At 54.1% G+C, this 24,437-nt stretch overlaps 1 protein-coding gene across 1 annotated transcript in view; it reads left to right on the top strand.

Moving 5' to 3' along the window:
- Window positions 1–1,632: 1,632 nt before the first annotated feature.
- The window catches only part of Phf2 (PHD finger protein 2), a 29,278-nt gene continuing 6,473 nt past the window's right edge, over window positions 1,633–24,437 (top strand). The window contains exons 1-16 of the mRNA XM_055595139.1: window positions 1,633–1,715; window positions 5,111–5,225; window positions 8,488–8,648; window positions 9,773–9,914; window positions 11,278–11,464; window positions 12,639–12,801; window positions 13,812–13,899; window positions 14,276–14,382; window positions 14,788–14,879; window positions 15,932–16,021; window positions 16,496–16,855; window positions 17,750–17,869; window positions 18,225–18,340; window positions 20,104–20,282; window positions 20,376–20,446; window positions 21,074–21,234. Coding sequence (XP_055451114.1) covers window positions 8,540–8,648; window positions 9,773–9,914; window positions 11,278–11,464; window positions 12,639–12,801; window positions 13,812–13,899; window positions 14,276–14,382; window positions 14,788–14,879; window positions 15,932–16,021; window positions 16,496–16,855; window positions 17,750–17,869; window positions 18,225–18,340; window positions 20,104–20,282; window positions 20,376–20,446; window positions 21,074–21,234 — 1,985 coding nt within the window. The 5' untranslated portion in view covers window positions 1,633–1,715; window positions 5,111–5,225; window positions 8,488–8,539. The remainder of the gene's footprint in view (window positions 1,716–5,110; window positions 5,226–8,487; window positions 8,649–9,772; window positions 9,915–11,277; window positions 11,465–12,638; window positions 12,802–13,811; window positions 13,900–14,275; window positions 14,383–14,787; window positions 14,880–15,931; window positions 16,022–16,495; window positions 16,856–17,749; window positions 17,870–18,224; window positions 18,341–20,103; window positions 20,283–20,375; window positions 20,447–21,073; window positions 21,235–24,437) is intronic.

The raw sequence follows: 24,437 nt of genomic DNA, 5'->3' as shown, positions 1-24,437 counted from the left end.
ATAAACGTTCACAGTGTCCTTTCATAGTCTTTTCTCTTCTTGGGGACAGTAGTAGTATCATTTCCATGTTTGGTTTCAGTAGTCATTCTTTTAGTCCTCTTTCTTTTTGTCTTGGTCAGTCTAGGTAAGAGCTTGTACACTTTCAGTTTGGTTGATTCTCTCTGGTGATATCGGATTAGCTTATATACATTTTACTCCCCCCCCCAATAATATTGAAGAAGTCCCCATTTGGTGGGAAACAAGCTCAGAGATACAGAGATATGCTGTTTCAGCAGGTGGTGTTTGAGGGATGCAAGGAGGCCCTCCCTTTTCCTGCTCAAGGTTTGCAGAGATCAGCCATCTTCATCATTCCCAGGAGCTGGCTCCTTGTTTTTGAGACAGGGTCTCTCTTTGGGATCTGAAGCTCACGGATTAGGCCATCCAGCCAGTAAGCTCCCTGAAAATGCTGTCTTTACCTGTCCAGTGCTGGGATTGTCAGCATGCACCACATCCTGCAAGGGTTCTGGGAAACTAAACTGAGGTCTCGGTGTTTGCACAGTAAACCCTCTACTGACTGAGCCATCTCCTCAGATCCTCTTACTTATTTTTAATAGGTATAAATTTTATAGTGGTTCCCTATGAGCCAATAAATATACCATGAGGCCATACATTAAAAAAAAAAAAAAAAAAAAACACAGAAAAGCACATTTTAAAAGCCATGCTAAGTACGGCTGGAAGCCCTTTCGGAACTTTGACTTCTGATGGATTTGTAGAGCTTGCCTGTGTCAAAGTCATTTGCATACTGTGCCCTGGTGCTTCCAGACAGCCAGTTTCCTTAGCCCTTCCTGGGTGGAGCCTCTGGGGCTGCCCCTCAGGAAATGCCACTTTAAAATACATCAGGTCGCTCTGTTTATGCTCTGTGCTCACTGGAAGGATGAGTTGGTGTGCTTTCCAATACAGTGACTGACCTCTCCCTCTCTTAGTTACGTGTAATCAGGGTGGAAGGTGTCAGAACAGAGCGCCATATTTTCATTTGCTGTTGGTGTTGTAGGTTGTGTCTTTCGCTTCTGACCTCATTCCCTAAGTGGCTTCTGGCTGTGAATGTCAGTGCCAGTAGCTGTCTCTCTGACCAAGTTTTGAAGGAGGTTTTCGGGGCTCTGGAAGAGCTCTCAGGAGGGAAGAAGGGGACCCCCTGATCACTGTCCCTCAACTTTGCCCTGATCTCCTGAAGCTGAGTGGGGCAAGTGGTTTTGATGTAGCTCAGGGCTCTCCAGGCTCTTCAGGTGTGTTCTGTTCCCCAGTTACCACTAGTGTGGGCCATGTCCCTATCTCCTAGGTACCCCCTTACCCTTCCAGGGTGGTGATGAAGGAGGTCCTCTGGGAGGCAGTCTCACTGGGTGAGTGGCTCAGGCACTGGGTCCTCGCAGCGAGCATCTGCAGCTGCGTGTGAGACGCACTGCAGGATCATGTGTGAGGTGGGCAGCTCTGCAGCCTCTCCCCCCATCCACAGACTGCTCTCCTGGACAGCTCCTCCGCTCCTGGTTCCCTGCAGTGAGCAAGAGCTTCCCCTGAGCTTGTGGACAGAAGGCGCCGAGGGAGATGAGGGAGATGGACCACGAGTGTGCTAACGTCTGTCCCCTCCTGTTTCAGCTGTGTTGGGGTGGAAGAGGAGGAGGCACCAGATATCGACATTTACCACTGCCCGAACTGCGAGAAAACCCACGGAAAGTCCACGCGTAAGTACCTCGGACCCCAAGGAACGTCCGAGTTACAGCCCGCTCCGGCTCAGCTGACTGCCTTTTGATTTACTCATCCTCAGAGGCAGCCATGCAGATTCTGCCATCCCCGAGGCATTGCCAGGGCCACACTTAGCACTACAGTGGGCAGGCTAGCCCAGGGGAAGTGGATTTGGGGTTCAGATGATAAAAGACATGTGTGTTTAGGGCGCCCAGCTCAGCCAAGCCCCGACGTGTTTACGAGTGGCTCGGCAGTCCATCTTCTAGGAGCCTGGCTTACCGCACCCAGCAAGCCTACAACAAGTCTTTGGGGCCGGGATTTCCCACAGGGCCTGCGGCTGTGCATGCAATGCTTTTCGGGGCTCTGCTGTGCAGCAGGTGCAAGGGGATACCCAGAGTGCAGGCTCGGCTCATACTGTGCAACCTCACGCAAGCAGGCTTTGAGTCTAGGGCTGAGCCTTAGCTACAGGTAGGGAGCAGAGCTGTGGCCTGTAGGAACATAGAGACTGGCCCTGTGTGTGTGTGTGTGTGTGTGTGTGTGTGTGTGTGTGTCTGTTGGTCTGTCCATCCTCAGGGCTCATGTCTATGTTGGTGTTAGAAGCACTCACATACACTGCAGATGGACTTTTAAACTGGCTGTTTCACTATTCACATCTCATGCCTGAGGCTGAACTGGTTGATCTGGGGGGACTGTGTCCAGCTCCTATTATAGTCGCTGTGTCGCCCCCCCCTTCTCAGGAGACCCTCACCCAGGTGCTCAGTGCAAGTCCAGAGGCCATCTCCCCTGGCTCTGTGGATGAAGTCCTGTGAGCATAGAGAGGTGAGGATGAGAGAGATGCAGGCAGTGGGAGAGACACAGGCAGCTCAGGAAGTGGGAAACACGGGGACCAGGGAATCTAGTACTGGGGTACTCAGTTAACAGGGGACACAGGCAGTGGAGGGACATGGGCCCACACTCCTGTTCAGGGCCAAGGCTTATCTGAGAATATGGGGACACTGAGCCTGATCTGGCTCCTGGTGAGGCTGGTGCTAGGTGGGTGGACTCTTGCTGCTCTTGGACTCTCTCTGCTGTCTCTTGGCCCTTCTAGGGCCTAGGTACATTGCTAGAATGGTGAGGCAGATCTGGCCTCTGGTCACGTCCGAGCACATCCTTAGCATCTGGCTGTGCTACCAGACCATAGTCCAGGACTCGTAAGGCACCTTCCAGACCTCCCAGGGCACTTATGCTGAGAATGTCTCGCAGTGAGGTAAGCTAAGCCACTGATGATATGGACAGAGAGGGTGCTCTCACTCTCCTGGGACCTTGTTAAGCTCAGGGCCTTCTTTGTCTTTGTATCAGAAATGAGACAAACATGAAGAGCTTCCACCAGGACCTGGGGCCGCTCCGTGGGGCCTGGGAGGCTGGGTCAGGGTAGAGCAGGGTTGGATCAGGAGAGACCAGCAGGCATGTTCTTAAGGAGGATGGGGTAAGGCCCTGTGTGCTCATCCAAGTGTCCCTAATCAGGGTGATCACACTACCCTGGATGGTTCACGCCACAGGTTCATCTGGGAGTCATTTCTAAGGAGACTTCAGATTTGTGGGGGTGAAGAAGTTGGAAACTGGCTGGGGCCCCTCCTGGCAGTCACAAATGTCTCAAGGGATCCTGGCTTGAGGGCTCTTGTCTGAATCTGCCCAGAGTAGAACAAAGGTGTGGCTTGGGGCTGAGAAGGTTGCGTCAAGGGTGAATAGTCTGATTGGGGGGGGGGGGCGGGTATCGGGCATCATCAAAACCAGCATTTGATTATGTCAACAGCCTATCCACTAGGGAAGGCATGTGCCCTGCCTCCCCAGACCCTGCCTCTGGACTCCGGTAGGGTTTGAGCAAGGGCTCCACAGTCAGCCAGGGGCCCAGGTACCAGCTCTGACTCCCATTCTTACCACCGGTTCCTGCGGAGTGATGTGTGCATAGGGTGCCTGCATTTTTACCCGTATGCCTGCATAAGTGTTTGTGTGTCTGTTTTTGCCTCTGTGACAAATTCCACAGGCTGGGTGGCTTAAAAAAGCGGATGTTCATTCTGTGCCACTCTGAGGACAAAGAGTCAAGGTGCTAGCATCTATGGCATCGTCTCTCAGGGTGAAAGGGTGAAGAGGCTTCCTGTGGGTTCTATCCCCACAGAGAGGACTTCCATTTCATGACTCTCTCCTCTCAGGTGCCCTGTCTTGAGGACTGACATATGGATCTGGGGCACAGACTTCAGTCAGAGCATGCTTATGTGTGTGTGTGTGCGAGTGTGTCCATTTGTGTGTGTACTCGGAGGGGGCTGTGTAAACATTAAGGTTTAGACTCACTGCTGTTTTTGAGAGGCTTGCACTCCTTCAGCCCCCACGGTCCAAAGTTCCAGCACTTTCTCTCCCAGCCTGCTTCCTCAGACTTGAGCTGAGTCCGCACTGTGAGTAATGCCTGCCCGTGACACTGGCTGCAGGCATCTGCTCATCCCCAAAGCCTTGGTGGCAAGGGGCTCTTCCATGGTCTTGGAGCAGTAGGTGGCACAGTGAAAAGCCAGAGACTGGCCCTCCCATGCTGCTTTCTCTTCACTGAGCCATAGCGATGATGCAAGGCTCAACCCCACACAGCCTCTGTGTGTCCTCTGAGGTAGTTTTGGCCTGTGGGTCTTGGTCAAGGCCATGAGCTGGGTTTGTTTGACCACCACCAACGAAAATGTGGTGTTCCTAGACATGAGCCTGGCAAGCTGCCCTATGTGGCAGAGCCTGGAGGGGCAGAGCAGCTCTGCAGCCACAGTACAGTATCAGATATGTGGCAAAAAGCACTCACTTGGCTGAGGGGACCCACTCCCATCCCTGTCATGCTCACTGTGGGGTTAGGGTAAGAAGCCACGTGTTCCCAGCGCTGCCCTCTGTTGCTCAGAGCGCTACACAGCAGCTTCTGTTCCAGGGCCTGCTTGACCTCGGGGTCATCTCCAGGGGTCTGTTCATTGACCAGGAGGTTCATTGACCCAAGAGGGGGTCGGACAGGGGATGTCCAGGCAGGAAGGGGACAGGTCTTCATCTGAAGGCCAGGCAGGATGTGCCCTCACTGTGGGGATGGTGAGTTCCTGGGCTGAGACCCTTCTAAGAGGAGCCTCTGGTTGCCTTGGCAGACTTGGTGCCTGAGTGAGGAGGGGCTAGGGCTGGAGTGGAAGAGTGGGCTCCGTTGTGAGAGGCGGGGATGAGGAGTCGGTGCTGGTGTAGGCAGGCAGGGTCCCTGGGAGAAGTTTTGAGGTTGCAGTGTTGGTGAGCTTCCTAGCTTTCTGTGCCCCATGGTACCTGGCTGGAATGTCCTCTTATCAGCGTAGGGGCCTCCAAAGTTGGGTAGGAGCTGTGCTTCAAACAGACCCCTCTCCTGTCTCCTCCACAGTCAAGAAAAAGCGGACCTGGCACAAACATGGCCCCGGGCAAACGCCAGACGTTAAGCCAGTGCAGAACGGCAGCCAGCTGTTCATCAAGGAGCTGCGGAGCCGAACCTTCCCCAGGTAGGTGAATCTCCTGAGGTGGCTGGCCTCCCAACAGATGAAGGGACCGGCCCGTCCTTACCCGTGGGGTGGTCCTTCATTGGGTGGCTGTACCTTCCACAGGGGGTCTAGACAGTGCTGTTAAGAGGTAGACCCATCCACTTGAAGCCCTGGCTCCTCCCTCCGTCTTCTGGTCACTGCACCCCAGGCTGCGTGTACTGTCCCTCTCAGTTCACGTGTCTCTCACTGGGATCTCCCTCCTCCAGGAGAGCTAAGAGTCAGGAACCTGTTGTTGAGGCAGGGGCCTCAGGCCTTCCACAGACAGGTAATGTCTCTCCTCTGTCAGCACCTCCTGAGGACACATATCAGTACCACTGTTAAGCCTCCTCCTCTGGGTGGAGATGGCCTCTTCCATCCTGGTGTCTGGCCACCTGCTCTCACCACCTTTAGAGGCCTTCGTCTTCCTTCTGCTTCCTGTACCCCGTTTTGTGTGAGGCCTGTCAAAGAAGCGGGCAGTATCCCTTTGGGGAAGGTCAGTTTTGGGAGGCTGTTCTGAGTCACCCACAGTTGAGAGGTTGCTTCTGTTTGACCAAAATCCTGAGTCTTCTCTTGCTCTGGAAGGATAGTGTCAATGGGCAGAGTTCTCAGGTGGTGGGCTTCTGCCCTTGCTTATCATGGGACTTCGCAGGAGCAGCTGGGCTTTGCTTTGGCCCCCTTCTTCTGAGAAGAGTGCCTCTTCGTCTCCCCTGACCTCCCTGAGATGCACCTCACTTACCACTTACCCAGCTACCTCAGTAGCTTCTGATGTGTTCACAGATGTGTGCTTCTTCATTCGTCATGTTCAGAGCCTTTTACCCCCACAAAGAAATCCTGCCGACTTCTCCTTCGCCATGGCCCTGAGAAACCACAGGCACTTTTACATGCTGGACCCACTTTCTCCTGTGTAAATCCGTGTACCGGGGCTTTTCCTACATAGACGCACCCAGTGTTTGGCTGGCTTTTTTTATTCCGATTATTTTCAAGGCTCACCACACTGTAGCATTTGTCAGGACTTTGTTCTCTTTTTGGCTGAAGAGTCTCCTATTGTCTGGCTGGACCACTTGCTGTTTCTATCACTCAGCTGATGGCCATTTGGGCTGTTTCTGTTTTTTTATATATATATATATAATTTTATTTTTTAACTACTATGAATAATTGTGGTCTAAATATTTATGTACACTTTTCTGTGTGGTCATATGTTTTCATTTCCTAGCGTGGAGCCACTGGGTCAGATGGAAATTCCATGTTTAATTGTCTGAGAACTGCCAGACTGCTTTGCAAGGCAGCTGCCTCATGTGATGTTCCCGCTGGCACGGTGGAGGGGAATTCTCAAATTCTGCTGGGTCTCCTCACAGCCAAGCGTTTGACTCTGGCCATCCTGTGGCTGGGAAGTGCTCTCTCATATTTTGACTTGCCTGTCCCTCATGATTGGAGAACAACTTTTTATTTACATGTGGGCCTTCCTGTTCTCCTTCTAGAGAAACCTATTGAGATCTTCTGCCTCACTCACTCTCTCTGTGTGTGTGTGTGTGTGTTCACATGTGTGCACCTGCATTTGGAGACCACAGGATAACTTTAGGTGTTGTTTATCAGGCACACTTCTCTCTCTCTCTCTCTCTCTTTCTCTCTCTCTCTCTCTGAGATAGGGTTTCCCCAGCCTTTGCCTCACCTTTTAAATATTTTTTATTTATTTACATATTTATTTGTGTATGTGTGTACAAGCATTTGTGTGCATGAACAGGCCTGATAGCAGGTACTTTTATCTGCTGAGACGTCTCCCTGATCCTGCCTTACACTTATAAAAAATGTTATAAAATTTCTTTTCTGTGAATGAGTGTTCTGCCTGTATGCATGTGTATGTACCACACACGTGCCCGGTGCCCGTGGAGGCCAGAGGCGGCATCAGATCTCCTGGAGCTGGGATCATGAGTGGCTTTGAGCTGCTGTATAGGAGCTGGGAACTGAACCTGGGCCCTCAACAAGAGCAGCAAGTGCTTTCAGCTATGGTGCCATCTCTCCAGCCCAGCCCCTCACACCTCCTAAAGTGGGATTCATCTTTTCGTTGTTGACCAGGGAAGGTTCTTAAAAGTTATGCCTACATGTTTGTGCCTGGGCTCATAGGTCCAGCTGCCCGTGCGGTCTAGAACAGGCATTGGATGCTCCTGCAGCTGGAGTCCAGGCAGCTGAGAGCTGCCTGACAGTGTTATTCCTTAGCTGCGGAGCCATCTCTCCAGCCCTCTTTACGCATTCTGGAAGCATCCTTGTTGTGCATGATTGGCAGGTATTTCCTGCCCTGGTCCTTCTGTTGACTTTCTTGATGGTGGCCTTTGAAGCAGAAAGTACCTTTGATGTTGCTGGTTTTAGCTAATCTTTCATTTGTTTCAGGTCCTCTTATAGCTATCTAAAACCTTCACCAAATCCAAGGTCATGAAGATTGATCTTGCTGTTTTCTCCTTAAAGTTTTGTGGCTTTAGCATTTTGTTTGTACACTGATACATTTTGAGTTAATTTTTGTGTATGGAATGGATTAAAACTCTAACTTTATTTCTATGTTTTTTCATGTAGCTGTCTGTTTGTTCCAATATCACTTGTTGAAAGGACTACCTTTTGCTATTGGGCAGCCTTGGCACCTCTGTTGAAGTCATTTGCTCATTTTGCTCACCTTTATGCCTGGACAAAATTCTAGGCACCGGTCGGTGTTTGTTCTTGTGCCAGGACTACACTTGACTCCTGTATTAAGTTTTGAAGTCAAGGTGTGTGGGTCCTGAACCTTTGCTCTTCATTTTCAAGAATGAGCTAGCTATTCTGGCTCTGTCATGTGGTCCTCGTAGGTTTTAAGATCAGCCTGTGAATTCCTACGAGAAAGTTCCTGGGGTTCTGCAAGGCGCCGTAGAAAGATGTTGCATTTGCTTTCTTTGCCATGCAGGGGGTGCGTGAGATATCAAGAGGCCCTCCTGGGGGCAGTGTCTGTCTGCCTCCCTTGGCCGCAGTGGGTGGCCAGTGTGCAGGAACAGGGCAGAGGCTTTCTGTCCCTCATCACTGTTGTGCCCGACCTCCATGACCCCGTCACCGTTACCCATGCGCCTGTGTGCCTTGTTCCTGGTAGCGGGGTTGCTGGAAGCAGCACAAGGTTGCCTATAATGGCCTCAGTAGCTGTCAGGGTGCTGCTGCAGGCCAGCCTCCAGGAGCGGGGGAGGTGTGTGGCCAGGGATCCTGAGGCCTCCGGCTTTCCCTTGCTCTGCAGTGCTGAAGATGTGGTGTCCCGTGTGCCAGGTAGCCAGCTCACCGTGGGCTACATGGAGGAGCATGGCTTCACTGAGCCAATCCTTGTGCCCAAGAAAGATGGCCTGGGCTTGGCGGTCCCTGCCCCGACATTCTATGTGAGCGACGTGGAGAACTATGTGGGTGAGTGCTGCCCTTCGTGAATCTTGTGGGAGCCTGGAGTAGGAGGTGTGGGGGGAAGGACCTGTGCTGTGTACTTGACCTCGGCACCCTGGCTTTACCCTTGATCTGATGCAAGCAGGCTCTCCCTTCCCAGTGGATGCTCCGCCATCTTTGAGGACACCTACAGTGCCTAGCACACACCTGTGATGATGTTGCCGACGTTAGTGGGGCCTGAGGCCCAGGATTCTTGTCCACATATGTTCCCACAGCTTCCACCGTGTCCCTGACAAAGGGCATATTTGCCTGTCTAGTCTGCATTGTTTCATGTTCTCCTGATCGTGGACCTCTGTAAAGACTTTTCTATCCTTATTTATTTGAAGAGCCTCAACCTTTTCTCATCAGCTACAGAAAGGGCAAGAGAAGTGTTTTCCCTTTCAGTATCAACTGATCAGTTAGAACAGCAAGTTGGTGCTTATGTTAGTTACCCTGTATTAGCATTCTATCACTATAATGAAATATTTGAGACAAATGATTTATAAAGGGGATGAGGTTATTTGAACTCATGATTCTAGAGCTACCAGCCCATAACCATTGTCCCCGTAGTTTTGGTTGTGGGTGATGGAGAAAACTGTTCATGTCATGAGTCAGGAAGCAAAAGGAAGACTGGGTTCCTCCAACCCCCTCCAGGAACCTGCCCTCAGCAGAGCATCCTCCTGCTAGACCCTGCTTCCTAAAGGTTCCACAACCTCTGAAGATCAGCACAGGCTAAGACCAGGCCTTCGTATATCCACAGCACACAAGTGCCCTTGAAATGCAGGGCTGCTGGCTTATAACCTTAGTCTAGAAATACTCGTGCCAAGATGCCCGTTGTTATCTGAAGCTCAAGTTGACTGTATATTTATGTGCTGATGTGGCTGAGGTGAGACTCCCCACCTCATAGTGTCACTGGGCCTAGGACAGGAGCTTCGGTTACTCTGAATCCACAGCAATCACAGGTAGAAGAGATAGGGTCCACCCTTATCTGTCCTATGGGTGCGCTGCCATGTTCCCGGGTGTCTGAGGACATGTAAGTGTTCACCCCCACCATGTCCAGGGAGGCCATAGCACGCTGCTGGCACACTCACATCCTTGCGCTTCCTTCCCAGGGCCAGAGAGGAGCGTGGATGTCACAGACGTCACCAAGCAGAAAGACTGCAAAATGAAGCTGAAAGAGTTTGTGGACTATTACTACAGCACGAACCGCAAGCGGGTCCTCAACGTGACCAACCTTGAGTTCTCAGACACCAGGTGACAGGCTACCTTTAGTCGGGGCGTGGTGGGTCTGGCTCAAGGTCGGCGTCACCAGTCTAGCATTTTCAGGACGGCGATGGGCCATCCTGGTGTGAGGGCTGTGAAGCCTGGTTTGGGGTCCTGCCCTGGGCGGAGGCTGCAAGGCCTGGCCTGCGGTCCTGCTCTGCATGGCCTGCTGCTGTCTTCTGAGCTGCCCAGACGTCACCACCAGGCTTGCTTCTCCTTTGTCTTAAAACACGCTGAACAACTCAGATGAAGTGGAGGTGGAAGGAAATCACCCTACCACAGAGAAAGCCGCTCCACTGGTTGCAGACACATGGCGAGCCTGCAGCCCACACACCTGATCAGTCAGGGAGCACAGACAGGGAGAGGAGCCTGGGTCTGGTGTCTTCATGGGTCCCGGGCTTCATCTGAATGCACTAGAAGCATGTGAGGGCTTTTGTTTTTGCTTTTGTTTGTTCACGGAAGGCGGGCAGGAGTTCTGTGGGGGTGACCGAGGGGGATCACCACGGCAGGTGTGCATGAGGGCTCAGCTGCGTTAGACGTGGAAGGTGCATGTGGACAGAGAAGTACTCTCCAGCTGCAGAATGTACATGGCTCGTATCCAGGATGTGGAAGGAGAAGAGGACGGGGCTGAGATGGGGTGCCGGAGCCCTGCCTGCAGGCGTGGGAAAGGTGGACACAGGATCGGGTCACATGGAGCTGCTCCAGACAGCCTGGTCAGGGCGAGTGTGGCCCAAGCAGAGGCTGCAGAAGAACAGTGCTCACTGGCTTCTCCCCATGGCTTGTCCATCCCAGGACCACCTGCCCCAGGCTGGCACCACTGCCCACAGTGGCCTAGGCCTTTCCATATTGGTTATTAGTTAAGAGAATGTCCTACAGGCTTGTCTGCAGACCAGTCTGACATGGGCGTTGAGGTTCCCTCTTCTCAGATGACTCTGGTTTATGTCAGGTTGAAAAACCAACCAACATAGCAGGCCATCAAGGCCTTTTCCGACCTTGGAAGGGATGTGGCTGTGTTTTGCCCTGGAGAGACGTGGCCTGTCTTCAAATAATGGTACACAAGTCTTGTGATGCTGACCCCAGAGGGCCACTTAAAGGCTCTCCAAGTCCTCCTCACCCCTCTTTTTGGGGTGGAGACAATCCTCTGTGGCCTTTGCAGCCCCGTGCGGTGGCTGGGCTCAGTCCACCCTTCGGAGCCCTTCATTTACTCCCGTATAAAGTGTGGTGGCTGCCCAGGGCCTGCAGATTTACGAGGTAGCACGTGGAAGGAGCCTTGCCCTGTTCCTACCTTAGATTGCATTAAAAATGGAAGCTCTGGGCCCTGCCTCCCTGACTGCTCTTCCTTTTATGGCCCTAGAATGTCCAGCTTTGTGGAGCCACCTGACATTGTGAAGAAACTGTCGTGGGTGGAAAACTACTGGCCAGATGACGCCTTGCTGGCCAAACCCAAGGTGACCAAGTATTGCCTGATCTGTGTGAAGGACAGCTATACTGACTTCCACATTGACTCCGGGGGTGCCTCAGCCTGGTACCATGTCCTCAAGGTGAGCCACGCCCCTTAAGGCATATCTTACCCTTGTCCCGGGGACTGCACTCCCTCCCAGCCCCACTTCCTGGGTAGGGGGACAGCACTGGGAGGGACAGTTTGGGGGCAGGAAGCCAAGTAGCTGTGTATGAGAAGAGGAGCATTGGGACCGGTGACATACACCTATCTCCCTTTTCTAATGCTCTTAAGGCTCACTAACAACTAGGGGAGGCCACTGGGTCACCTAAAGCCCAGAGTGCCGAGGGCTGGGAAGAAGCCGCTCTGGAGTCAGCAGGCAGGGGAGTGGGCACCTGAGCCAGCAGGGAGGGTTGGGGGCTCACCACTGAGGCTAAGGGGAACCAAGAGAACAGGATGTAGCAAGTGTAACAACAGGAGCCCTGAGCTCTGGCTACAAACTACACTCCTCCAGACCAGCTGTGGCTTGAGCTGAGGCGGTAGACTCACATCCCATTCTGGCCCTGTGACGCTCTGTGTCTGCCCCAGAATGTGGGAACGAGGCTCTTTCTGTTGGTGCAGAGCCTGGCCTGAGCTTGTGCATGACCACCTGGGAAACGGCAACTGTCCTTTAATCCAGTCTGCAAGCCCAGAAGCTCTTGAGAACAGAGCTGCCAAGGACTCGCTGGGTGGCAGTTTGCATTTTTATTACCCCCTGAACACACATGGGGATTTGTAGTGTCATGGAATAATAGTGTGTGTACTGCTTCTGACCATGTCAGGCTCACACACCTATAACTTCCTAACACGGACACTTCCAAAGTGCAAAGCAACATTGTAGGTGGGAATGGTGAGCCTGAGAGCACACTTTTAAAGTGAGGCCCATCGCCAGGTCCCAGCAGACTGTGATGGGCTCCACTGCAGGCCCGATGTTCCCAGCACCCGGTGGGCTCTGCTGCCTGTCTCTGTGCTCCTGCTCTAGTGGGCTGAGTCACTGACCAAGAGTCCCTAGCCTTTGGTGGCCTCTACTCTACTTCCCAGTGTCACCCAAACCCTGTGGGCTCTGCTGCTGTCCTAGTGTTCCCAGCACCCATGGCTTCTGCCCCCCCCCCGCCCCCCCCGGCTAGCATTTCCAAAAAACCTGGTTGGCTCTGCCCCTAGCCCAGCATCCTCAGGACCCTGAGGGCTCTGCCCCGCATCCCCGGTGTTGCCGCCCTGCCAGTGTGCTCTTTTGGCAGGGGGAGAAGATCTTCTATCTCATCCGGCCAGCCTCAGCCAACATCTCCCTGTACGAGCGCTGGCGGTCAGCCTCCAACCACAGTGAGATGTTCTTTGCCGACCAGGTGGACAAGTGCTATAAGTGCACTGTCAAGCAGGGCCAGACCCTCTTCATCCCTTCAGGTGAGTGTGCCCACCGGTACATGGCCCAGGCAGGTTAGCCGGCATACTCATTGCCCATTCCTCGTGCTTCCGCCTCCTGACAGGGGTGCCTTGCTATCCCCAGCTGAGTCCTCACTGTTTTCACTGGTGGTGAAAGGACCACCAGTGGACTTTCCACAGCACGAGGCCTGTGTGCTGGACCTGCCCCAGGCAGCACCGGATTACCTCGGGCTTTGTGTGGCCAGCCATCTGTGGCACAGGAGACCTGGTTCAGTCAGTAGCTCTGGAGGAGAAGGGTGGGTGTTTAGAAGTATTCTAATAAACTAATGCAACATAAAGTGTGCCTTGAGCAGCTGAGGCTGCCGCTTCCTCTGAGAGGATGAGTCCCAGAGCCACAGAGTCTGGTCTAATAGATGTCTTCCCTCTAAAATAATTTTGAGAGAGAAGCAAGGACCCCATTGTCCCTGATCCACAGGCATGATTCTTAGTGGTTATATACGTGATTTTTTTCACTAAAGTCAGGATCCAAATGAGGCCCCAGAACCTGACTCTATTCAGCCTCTGACTCCAGCACTAGGGCCTCTGCTTCTCTGAAGGTGTCCTCACAGTTACTTCGGGAGGCATTATGGATTTCTGGAGTCTGGCTCCACCTCCATCCCCTGGGATAGACTAAAGACAAATCCCAGCCTCTAGGGAGAGGATCGGTTCCAGCCCTGTCTCTTCTGACCTCAGTGTGGGGGGGGTCTGAGACGTGGGCTCCCTCTCCTCATGGCAGTGTTGCCCTGGGCATGTCCCCTTGGCTCCTCATCCTCAGTTTCTATCTGTCTGGTGTGGGAGTGTTGAGCAGCCTGTGTTACCTCAGACACACTCCCTTCTCTATCTCTCTCAGGGGCTCCTGCCTGGCCGGGCAGGTAGAAACAATGAGGCAAGCCTGGGGGCGGGTAGGAAGTAGAGTCTGTGAGGAGTGGGGGAGGTGAAAGCAGGCCTGGGAGCAAGGTAGAAGCTGGCCACCGCTTTACATTCTCTCTCAGGCTGGATATATGCCACTCTCACTCCTGTGGACTGCCTGGCCTTCGCCGGGCATTTCCTCCACAGCCTCAGCGTGGAGATGCAGATGAGGTAGGTGGCTCCTGCTCTGCTGCTTCACCCTTGGACTGGGCTGCCCAAAGCACACCTTGGCCAGACTCCTGGCTGGGCTCAGCTTATGGGTTGCTATGCTGACATCTTTGTACCGAGGGGAAAGGGAGGATGGGTTCCATGCTCTGGGCTAGGGCCAGCCTAGAAGTGGTTTGGGATCCTGAAGGCTGCTGTTGCCTTTCTGGACTATGGCCAGCCTCTGTAGTGCCCACGATCCACTACTTCCACCCATGGTGTCCCTCACTTTGGGTTACGTCAGGCCCACAAAGCCTGAGCTGGCTCAGTAGCCTGGAGTCTCCCTTTGGCACGGCCTACTTGATGCTCCCTACACTGACTAGTTCTTTCCTGTGACTTCCAGGGCTTATGAGGTGGAAAGAAGATTAAAACTAGGCAGCCTGACTCAGTTTCCCAACTTTGAAACTGCCTGCTGGTACATGGGGAAGCACCTATTGGAAGCATTCAAAGGTACCTGTCGCTCCTGGTTGGGCGATTTGAGCCTGTAGCGCTGGTCTAAGGGGACATTCTGATCCTTTGTGAGCCCTGATCATGACCCCTTAGGCCACAGGAAGCAAGAAGGTACCTGGGGCTTGGGGGTATATTCTGACCACTAAGGCAGGGCCCAGGGTTCCTGGGCAGAGAGGGGAGAGAGAAGTAGCCTGCTCAGGGTCCTGTTAGGTAAGCTTCATGTGAGACAGCGGGAGATGGCAGGTCAGCCATTTCCCCTGAAGGGCAGGTGCCAGGTAGGGGGCACCCCAGATTCCAAGGAGAACCGTTGGCAGTTGGACTAGTGGCCTGGGGCAGTGGCCTCTGGAAGGCTTCTTGCTGGGGCAGGCCAAGCAGCCACACACTAACCTGTCTTGTCCTTCCCAGGTTCTCACAAGTCTGGGAAACAGCTGCCTCCACATTTAGTTCAAGGAGCTAAAATTCTCAATGGTGCTTTTAGGTCATGGACGAAGAAGCAGGTAGGAAGCACTCCTGTATGTCTGATGGAATAGGGGGTAGGTGGGGAAGGCATAACGGTGTGTCCTGCGGAACTAGTAATAAGGCACTGTCTACGCTGGCCTGCTAAAGTAACCATGATCCTCTGAGGGGTGTGCTGGACAGGTGTAGGTGGTCTGTGCCAGCCGGGGGTCATTGGCCCAGGGCTAGGTCTCCTCAGGACAACTTTCTGTTAACCTGGAAAGGGCAGAGAGGCCCCCAGGAAACAGCTGGTGCAGTTAGCACACACATCTGGATCTGGACAGGAAGTGCTAGGGATATAGTCATGGCTCCTGCCGCTCAGCAGCCATGCAGCCTGGTGTTGTCTCCCAGCTCATTCGCTTTGTGACCTGGGGATCCCTTTCCTTCCTGACACTTTCCGGTGATCCTGTGCCCTGGTTTCCTCCAGCCCCTGGAAGCTGTTTCTCAGACAGAGACCATGAGGATGCCAGCTTTCCACTTACTTTCTCCCTTGCCTAGGTTCTGGCTACAGAGGGGGAAGTAGGTCTGGCTTACCTAGGGTGACCTGTGATACTGTTTCATACTAGGGGCTCTGGCTCTTCAGAGCCACCTGCCCCCCTGCTACTTGAGGGACAAGGGGGTCTCTTCTAGGTCAGAGAGAACAAGTGGGAGGCCTCAGAGAACCTTGAGGCAGAGGTCAGGTAGAAAACCATGTCTGTGGCCTTTCTCCACCCATGTGTGGGCCTGGCAGGTGGAGACAGGCCGCAGACATGGTTCCCACCCTCTTGGGGCCATCCTATGGCTACCATCTCCTTAAGACTCAAGGCTGGGATAGTCTAGGGGGTCTCTACCACCTCACCTAGCTGGTGGTGGCCTCAGGCAAGGCCCCGTCTTGATGCATCTTCCACTGACAGAAGTGGCTGACAGAGGGCCTTCTTAACTGGGTAGAGCCACAGAACCTTACGTGCCTAGGCAGCCTCTCACCCCATGGGGTGGCCATGGGCCTGGCTGGCTGGACACGGAATGGCTAAGGCAGTGCAGTGGCCAAGTTGGCACTGATCCCACTGTTCCACAGGCTTTGGCAGAGCATGAGGACGAGCTCCCCGAGCACTTCAGGCCCTCTCAGCTCATCAAGGACCTGGCCAAAGAGATCAGGCTCAGCGAGGTAAGGCCATGCCAGGTTGATGGACCCCGGGATAAAGGTGGGCCCAGAACCTACTGGTGAAATTTCTCTGTATTAGTGGTCATGCCCAAGGCTTGGAGAGAGCTTGGGGAGAAGAGGTGAAGGGAAAGAAGAGTGCAGAACCCCAAGTCTAGGCTTTGAGTCTCAGCTCTCCTGGTCCTGAAGGAGCTTGTCAGCCTCTTGGGCCTGGATAGGACAGAAGAACCCCAGGAAGCTAGGGACTGAGTGACTATGGTCTGGGACCATACGAGTGGGCTGTAGGGTTGTGTGAGGGTTTCTCGATGTTATTGGGCCGTGTGCTGAGCATGTCGCTTTACAAATAGGGAAGTGCCACATGGTGTCAGCCGTGTGTGCCTTTCTCAGCTGGCTGCCTCTCCCAGCTCGGCTGTAAGGGTCTCCCGACTCCCGGCATGGTCTAGAGGGAGCACAAATGACCCTCTCCTTTTCCCGTACCAGAATGCCTCCAAAACTGTCCGACCTGAAGTAAATGCTGTCGCCTCCTCAGATGAGGTCTGTGACGGGGACCGGGAGAAGGAGGAAACGCCATCTCCCGTTGAGGCTACCCCACCTCGATCCCTCCTGGAGAAAGTGTCCAAAAAAAAGACTCCTAAGACTGTGAAGATGCCCAAGCCATCCAAAATACCCAAGCCCCCCAAGCCCCCCAAATCTCCCAAAACCCTGAAGCTCAAGGATGGCAGCAAGAAGAAAGGGAAAAAGTGCAAGGAGTCAGCCTCGCCCACCATCCCCAACTTGGACCTGCTTGAGGCCCACACAAAGGAGGCCCTCACCAAGATGGAGCCCCCCAAGAAAGGAAAGGTGGGACTCCTGAGCCCCTCTCCTTGACGTGCTGAGGTGCTGCAGCCCCTGCCTTGGGCCCAACCAGAGGGAACAGCAGGGCCAATGGGTCTTTCCTTGCTCCTGGCGGGGGGTGGAGCTGTGGAGTAAGGTCTTCAGAGAGCGCAAGGGTCCAGGGTCTAGCTATCAATGAATCTGCCCAATCAGAGTACTTCCCTGCCTGTGCCAGCCCGAGGCCTGTGCATCTAGGCCAAAACCCAGGCCATGCAGAGCACTGAGGCCCCTGGAGAGAGAGCAGGTTTGTGCTGAGGTGGGGTAGCACCCAGGAGGACCACAGGCTTGATGAAGGGTCAGGGTGGGTGGCACGCAGAGGCCGCCCTGCTTAGCTTTCCTAAGTGCTAGAACCCACCCTGGGGCTAAGGCTTTGAAGATATACAAGGCTGTTCTAGGCAGACACTTGGAGAAGGCAGAGGACTGGGGGAGGGGGTGTGATGAGGGCCTGAGGCCCCCTGCGGACAGAGAGAGATGGTCTCAATACAGGGTCCTACTGAACCTGTGAGATTAAGGACTATTGGCTGCGAGCTCCTTCCAGGACAGTACGGTTCTCTCCTACATCTGGGGGCCGTCCTCATGGCTTGTAATATTCCACTGGGACTGTCCTTCTGGGTCAAGGAAGGAAGGAGGGAGAGAGGAGTGGATGGGCAGTGGATGGATAAATGGAGAGATGGATGAGTAGGTAGGCGGATGGATGGATGAGAAATGAAAGACTAAATGAACAGACAGACAGATGGGCAGGTGAAGGAATAGATGGAGTGCTGATTGCGGACTAGCAGGAGTAACTGGTCTTCTATGCTGTCGTAACCCAAGCCCTCTCCTTCTGTGTCTACCTTCGGGTCATGGCTGCTCTGTTTGCAGACCCCAAAGAGTGTCCTGAGTGTCCCCAATAAGGACACGGTCCACACTCAGAATGACGTGGAAAGGCTGGAAATCCGAGAGCAAACGAAGAGCAAATCAGAGGCCAAGTGGAAGTACAAGGTGAGAGAGGGGTGTGGACCTGTGGCAGGGTGTGTCTGCCTATCTCCAGGAGGTGGGGCCACAGGGAAAGTCTGTGTGAGTCTGGAGTAGCATGATCTCCTGAAAGCCACCCTCTGTAGACAGTGTCGGTGTAAAAACAAGCGTGTCATCTATCCACGTTTCCCACCACGGTTTTTCACCTTCTTTGTGGTCCCATCTCTGGTCTGTGTAGGTCCTACATGCTGATGGCTAGGCAGCCTTGGCGTCTGTCCACAGCTTTCGTGGGCATGTCATGGTGCCCTTCTGTACCACTAACATGGGTTGGGATACCAGCCCCTCCCAGTGGGCTTAGCCACAACCTTGGTCTTGCTTTCAGAACAGCAAACCTGACTCTTTACTGAAAATGGAGGAGGAGCAGAGGTTGGAGAAGTCACCCCTGGCTGGGAACAAGGACAAGTTCTCCTTCTCTTTCTCCAACAGGAAACTCCTGGGGTATGTGAGCGCCTGGGCAGGGCTGGGAGTGAACGCACAGATGTCATGCACACGCCCCACACCGCATGTGCCCTCCCCACCACACATCGGGTGCTGTGCACCACTCTCTTCTGCACAGGCACCCACACCACTCCCGTAAACACATCCGCCGCGCGCACACTCCTGTGGCCATTCCAGACCACACTTCACGCCAAACACCCACAGGCACGTACAGCACTGCACATGGCATCATACAACACACAAATATATACCTTGCGTCATAACCTCCACCAACACTGTTCACACCAGACGTGCGCCCCCACACGCCACGCACATACATACCCTCGTCACCTACCCATTCCATACGTACAGAAGCAGCCCATTCGTCCCACAGGTATCTCACATCCTACACTCCATACGTGCCTCACACTACACGCTGAGCTAAGGCGGAGCGCCTGAGCAGGGGTCAGGACACAGGCTCTGAGCCCAGCGGCCAGGAGGGCAGGACAGTGCACACGCAGTAAATTCATGACTCCACGTCCTGAACTGTGGCTTACGGCTTACGATGAGTGCCATTGGAGAGGGATGGGTGGATGTGGGTGCTGAGGGCCTTGGGAGACGAGCTGAGCTGAGAGAGGGATGGTGTCAGTTTAGAAGCCAGTGAGCCTCAGCATGGCCACCGCAGCCTTGGTTCCAGTCGTGGACAGGAAGAGTGGCCACAGGCACCCGGCCACACGCATGATCTCCACACAGTGTAGATGACAAACGTGACTTGCTGAGGTATCCCCGTTGCCTGCAGGACTGGCAGCTTCTGTTTCCTCCTCTGGGATGGGAGGGAAAGGCCTATGGGTGATGGAGACACAGAGACGGGGCCCCCAAGTAGATGACGCCACACCTGCATGGCCTTGCTACCCTGTTTGGATGACTCTGCTTCTGTCGTTTCATTAGAAGTGTCACTTCTGGGTCCCAGAAAAACTTTGCAGTGACATGAGACCCCTGACAGGGCTGTGTGGGTTAGAACATGCAGACGGCGAACAAGCCGCTAGAACCATGCAAACACATGTGTGCATAGGTATAGTGGTCCGTGGCCCGGCTGTAAGACAGCGGAGCCTTTCCTGGGGCTGCTGGAGGCTGCTGTGGCCTGCTGTGCTCTCTGTCAACACTGCAAGCATTTTGCTCAGCTTGCTGACCCCTTATTTAGATAAGTGTGTCCCAAAGGCCAAGGGAGGTCCAAGCCAGATCTCCTCATGGGGAAAGCACAGCATCCCGCCTTACCCTAGCAAGAAGAAAGATACACAGTGTTTCCTAGCTCAGTGGAGATGTACTGTGGCTCAGCCCTGCTGTGCTGTTGTTTGGGGTTTTTCAGTTGTTTTTTTTTTTTTTTTTTTTTTTTTCAAAATATAAGCGTGCAGTAAAAGACAAGAGGGTTAGCCCTGCTCTCACCTGAGATTTGATTTAAACCCTGGAAGTCTGGAAGGGAGCGTTGGGGTCAGAACCTAAGTGGGTGGGTCATTCTAGAACCTCATTTGCTTAGGTCTTTTTCTATAGTGCATGACTGTATATCCTGGGTGTATACCAGGTGATGTGGAGCGAAGGAGGAGGCTGTAGGACTAGCGTGTGTGCTCCCCGTGAGCAGACTTCCCACAGTGGAAACTAGAGATTGCACAGCCCTCGGCTAGCACCTGGCCTTCCAAGCGGATGATTTCTACCAGATCCCCATGAGGGTCCATTGCCTGCTGACCTCAGGGCCCTGGGGTCATGCTGACCTAGCCCTTCTACTCTAGCTCCAAGGCCCTCAGGCCGCCGAGCAGCCCTGGCGTGTTCGGGACCTTGCAGAGCTTCAAGGAGGACAAGGCCAAGCCTGTGCGCGATGAGTATGAGTACGTGTCAGATGATGGGGAGCTGAAGATTGACGAGTTTCCCATCAGGAGGAAGAAGAATGCCCCCAAAAGGGACTTGTCCTGTGAGTGTGCTGGGCATGGGCAGGGGGTTCCGAGTGCTCTTGGCTGACGCCCCCTGAAGGCCTCCACCTGACTGCTGTCTGCTGTGCTTTCAGTCTTGTTGGACAAGAAGGAGGCTCTGCTCATGCCCGCCACGAAGCCAAAGCTGGACTCAGCGGCATACAAGGTGAGCCAGCCAGCTGCATGCTCCGCCTCTGCAGCCCGAGTGCTTGTGTTTGATGTGAGGACACCCACTCTCCCCCTGTCTGTGGGCAGGGCTCAGATGTGGGCTTGGAATAGGAAGGACAAGGTCTTGCTCAGTCCTTGGCACTAGGACCAAGGACCTGCTCCCTGCCCCATGGGAGATAGATGCAGCAAAGCTTGCCCTCAGGTAAACAGGTGGCAGGGGGTGGTTCCCCACCAGCAGCACGCTGCCATGGCCTCCAAGGTGGCTCGCTGGCAGGAAAGGGTCATGCTGGGGTCTCAGGTTTGTAACAGGTCCCTGTCCCCTGTCCCCTGAGTCACCTGATGGGATAAGCTTATATAGGCCAGAGGTTTTTAGTCGAAACATCCTGATGAAACTCTGGGTCTCTCTTTGGAAAAGCAGAATAGGGTGTGAAGACAACTTTAGCCTTGTGGGTTTCAGGGACCTAGGAAAGGCTTGGCACCCACTTCTGTCTCATGAGGGCTTTGCCCATGGTGTGAACCTGAGACTACCCCGTGGCATTCATTAGAACAGAGCTCTTTCAAGGGGAAATGAGGTGCCCCTTCCAGTGGCCCACCCTGACTGGCTGCTCTGTCCCTGGCCCCCCAGAGTGACGACTCCTCTGATGAGGGCTCTCTGCACATCGACACGGACACCAAGCCAGGCCGCAATGCCAAAGTCAAGAAGGAGAGCGGGAGCTCAGCCGCAGGCATCCTGGACCTGCTGCAGGCCAGCGAGGAGGTCGGGGCACTGGAGTACAACCCCAACAGGTGGGCCTCGGCCACCCCCTGCCCGCAGCACTCACGGCCGGTGACTGGCCCAGGCCCCAGCCTCCGCCTGCGGGGGCTGGGCTTGCGGAGCAGCTGGGATCAGCTTCATTTCCCTCCTGATGGTCCCAGTTAGATTCATGCCTGGTTGACCTGGGGTTTAAGCACCTGACCACTGTTTATTTCTCACTGAGACTTTACCGGCTTTTCCAGGTGTGGCACTGGCAGGTGACTGGTGGAGCACAGCCTGAGCCTCCCCCCAAAGACCCTCTGTGCCACACTCGGGGAACAGTAGTTTCCTCCCAGCTCTCTAGTCTTATGACAGCTTCTGACTCTAACTATATAGGTGGGGAAACTGAGGCTCCGGGGCTTAGACAACCTTGCCAGGGCCCACAGCTTGGAGGCAGCAGAGGCAGGCCCAGGCTTTGGGCTGACCTCACTCAGGGGCCCAACTTGAGGCTACTAAAGAGTTGCTGGGTGCTGGGCTGTATCCACTTTGAGTGTGCCGGTCCCTCATGCTCCCTCATGGCCCCTCTTGGTCCCTCATGGTCCCTCATGGCCTCTCACATCCAGGAAGGCAAGTCCCATGCAACCGTCTTGGGTGCCTGCTCCTGCATTTGCCTGAGTAGTCTTTAGATGTGGCAGCAGCTCACCTTGACTCTGAGGCTGCTCCAGGCGGAGGCCACGGTCGGGTCAGCCTGTAGATGACAGGAGATTCCGGTTAGGCGGATTAAGGGCCTGATTGAAACAAGCTTTTGCTAAATTAGTTGGCCATATTTTATTTCAGAGATTACTGTTCTGAATGTGATATCATGTTCACAGCCAGCCGGCCTCAGGCGCTTTCCTGGTGGGAGTGAAGCATGATGGGAAGGCATGGGCATGGTTTTTGGGCACAGGATCCTGGCTCAGCCTAGCATGAGGCAGTAAGAGCCTTGCTGTCCACATGGTGAAGCCTGGCTGTGGCCTCTGCCCATTAGAGCACGTCCATACTCAAGACCGTGGCCCTGCTGGGCATGGTGGCACATGTCAGTAATCCCAGCACTCGGAGAGGCAGAGGCAGGCAGTTCTCTGCAAGTTTGAGGCCAGCCTGGTCTACAAAGTGAGTCCAGGAAAGCCAAGGCTCTACAGAGAAACCCTGCCTCAAAATGCAAAGCAAAACAAACAAACAGAAAGACTGTGGCCCCGTGTGGGGTTTCTGGTCATAGGGATGCCTGGCTTCCAGGACAAAGTATGTGCTAGCTAACACTTTGATGATCTTGGGGTCTAAGAGCCACCACCCCGCACCCTGGATGCCCGTGACCTCAGTGGAAAGGCCTGGGAAGTTGGAACATGGGGTGAAGCTGGTGCCACCCAGGGTGAGGGCAGATAGGGCCAAGAATCTTGGGCTTAGCCATCAGGTACCTTGTTAAGCGTGTGTGGATAGAGAACTCTGGGTGGCATGGAGATGGAACACAGATGGGGGCATTTGAACCCTTATTTGCAAGGCCAAGAGGAGGCTGTCTGCTAATGAGAAACCAGAGCCGCTGTGGCCCCATGCCCCAAGTCTGGGGAGAGTGCTCTGCAGACCTTACATTCGTCCTCACACGTGTCCTCAGAGGCCAGCCAGCCCCCTCAGCCTGCCGCGGGCAGTTCCTCTCTCCAAGTCTCCCATTTGGAGCATGGGTCAGTTTTTGATGGTCCATTGGCTCTGTTTTAAGTACTGACTGTTTGGAAAAAAACAGCTGAAGAAAACGGAGGAAAATATGTTAATTTCTTGTGGATGGTTTGCTTGGTGTTTACAGCTATGGGAAAAGCAGGGGATTTGGGTATGGTAATTGGAGGATTAAAGTATTATTTTCCATGCTGACTAGTTAAACTTTGTTCATTGATTCTCCAGCAACCTTGCAGATAGATGGGCCAGCTGGGTCTGGGGTCACCCAGATGGTATAGGTGGGCAGCTCATGTCCAAGTGGGCTCTCATGGGGGCCCTGCCATCAGTTTTTAGGGCCCCTGTGGTGGATGTCTTGGCATTCCCCTGAGGCCTGGGTTGAGAATGGGATAGAGCTTTGTACCTTGAGGGTATAAGGTGAGTTATTTGTTCCTGCCCGTGACCTGCTCCTGCTTAGAGAAGTCCACGAGACTGGCACAGCTGGACAGTGCCAGGACAGCTGCTAGCCTTCGAAACATAGCCCTGCATTGTACGCAGGGCAGGGCAGGCTTAACAAGGGTGGCTGTGGCATTGCTTTCTGCAGAACTTAGGGCTGTGTGACTTGGCCTTCCATTGTGGCTTCAGCCTAGGGGGCAGCTTTCATAGTGGGCTCTGGCTTCTTTCTCCTCAGGCTTTTCTTCAAACTTGCCCGTCTAGCCCCAGTGGGGCTGTTTCCTCTCTCTCTAACCCCCACCCCCACCCCCAAACAGGGCCTTCTCTAGAAGCCCCGTGCCCTGAGCAGTGGCTTTCCTAGGTCCCTTCGGTTGGTGCATAAGGAGGCCTGCACACCACTGTTTCCCACATGCGGCATCTTCAGCAAGTGGAGGGAAGCATGGAGGGTGGGCGCCTTTTGCACAATGCTGTGTGCCCTCACTGCCATTCATCACCTTCTGGTCCTGGGCTTGCCGTGACGTCATCTCCTGACACACCCTCTTCTCAGGGGCTGTGGTGCGCTTTCCTGCAAAGATCTTTTCAAAAGTGCTCCAGAGACCTGTTGTGCTTCTGGGGTATGCAAGACAAAGCACGGGAGAAGCTAGAGACAAGAGGGCTTTGATTCAGGAGGCTCGGGAGAAGGGGAACAAGGAGTGCAGGGAGGTGACAGAGTCATTCGTGGCTCTAGTCCAGACCATGACCACCGAGGTGGCTCAGGTAGCAGATGTCCCTGGTACTGGTCGTGCTTTTCTTCACCCGTGGGAGGAAGGCCATTCTTTTGTCGGCGGGGCTCATCTGCAGAACTGCTGAGCCCGAGTAGGTACCAGAAAGTCTCCAGGGGGAGCTTCCACTGGGCCAGGTCTCCATGGAGCCGTGGGAAGTTTGGCTCTCTGCCTGGACATCATGTGGCCATTTGGATCCTGCGCTAGACCCTGACTCAGAAACCCCTGACGAAACCCCTAGGTGTGGGCGTTTTCTAAGCAATCCAGGTGCTTCTGGCTTAGACAGGTGGAAAGTCTAGGCTGGAGGAGGTGAGTGGGCTGGACCAGCACAGGGCCCTGAGGAAGCCTGAGCTAGATCCTATTGC

This window comes from Psammomys obesus, unplaced genomic scaffold (assembly GCF_907164565.1).
Source record: "Psammomys obesus unplaced genomic scaffold, mPsaObe1.curated_primary_1811, whole genome shotgun sequence".
Classification (NCBI taxonomy): domain Eukaryota; kingdom Metazoa; phylum Chordata; class Mammalia; order Rodentia; family Muridae; genus Psammomys; species Psammomys obesus.
The sequence above is the reverse complement of the archived record's forward strand: the minus strand, read 5'-3'. Positions and strand labels throughout refer to the sequence as shown.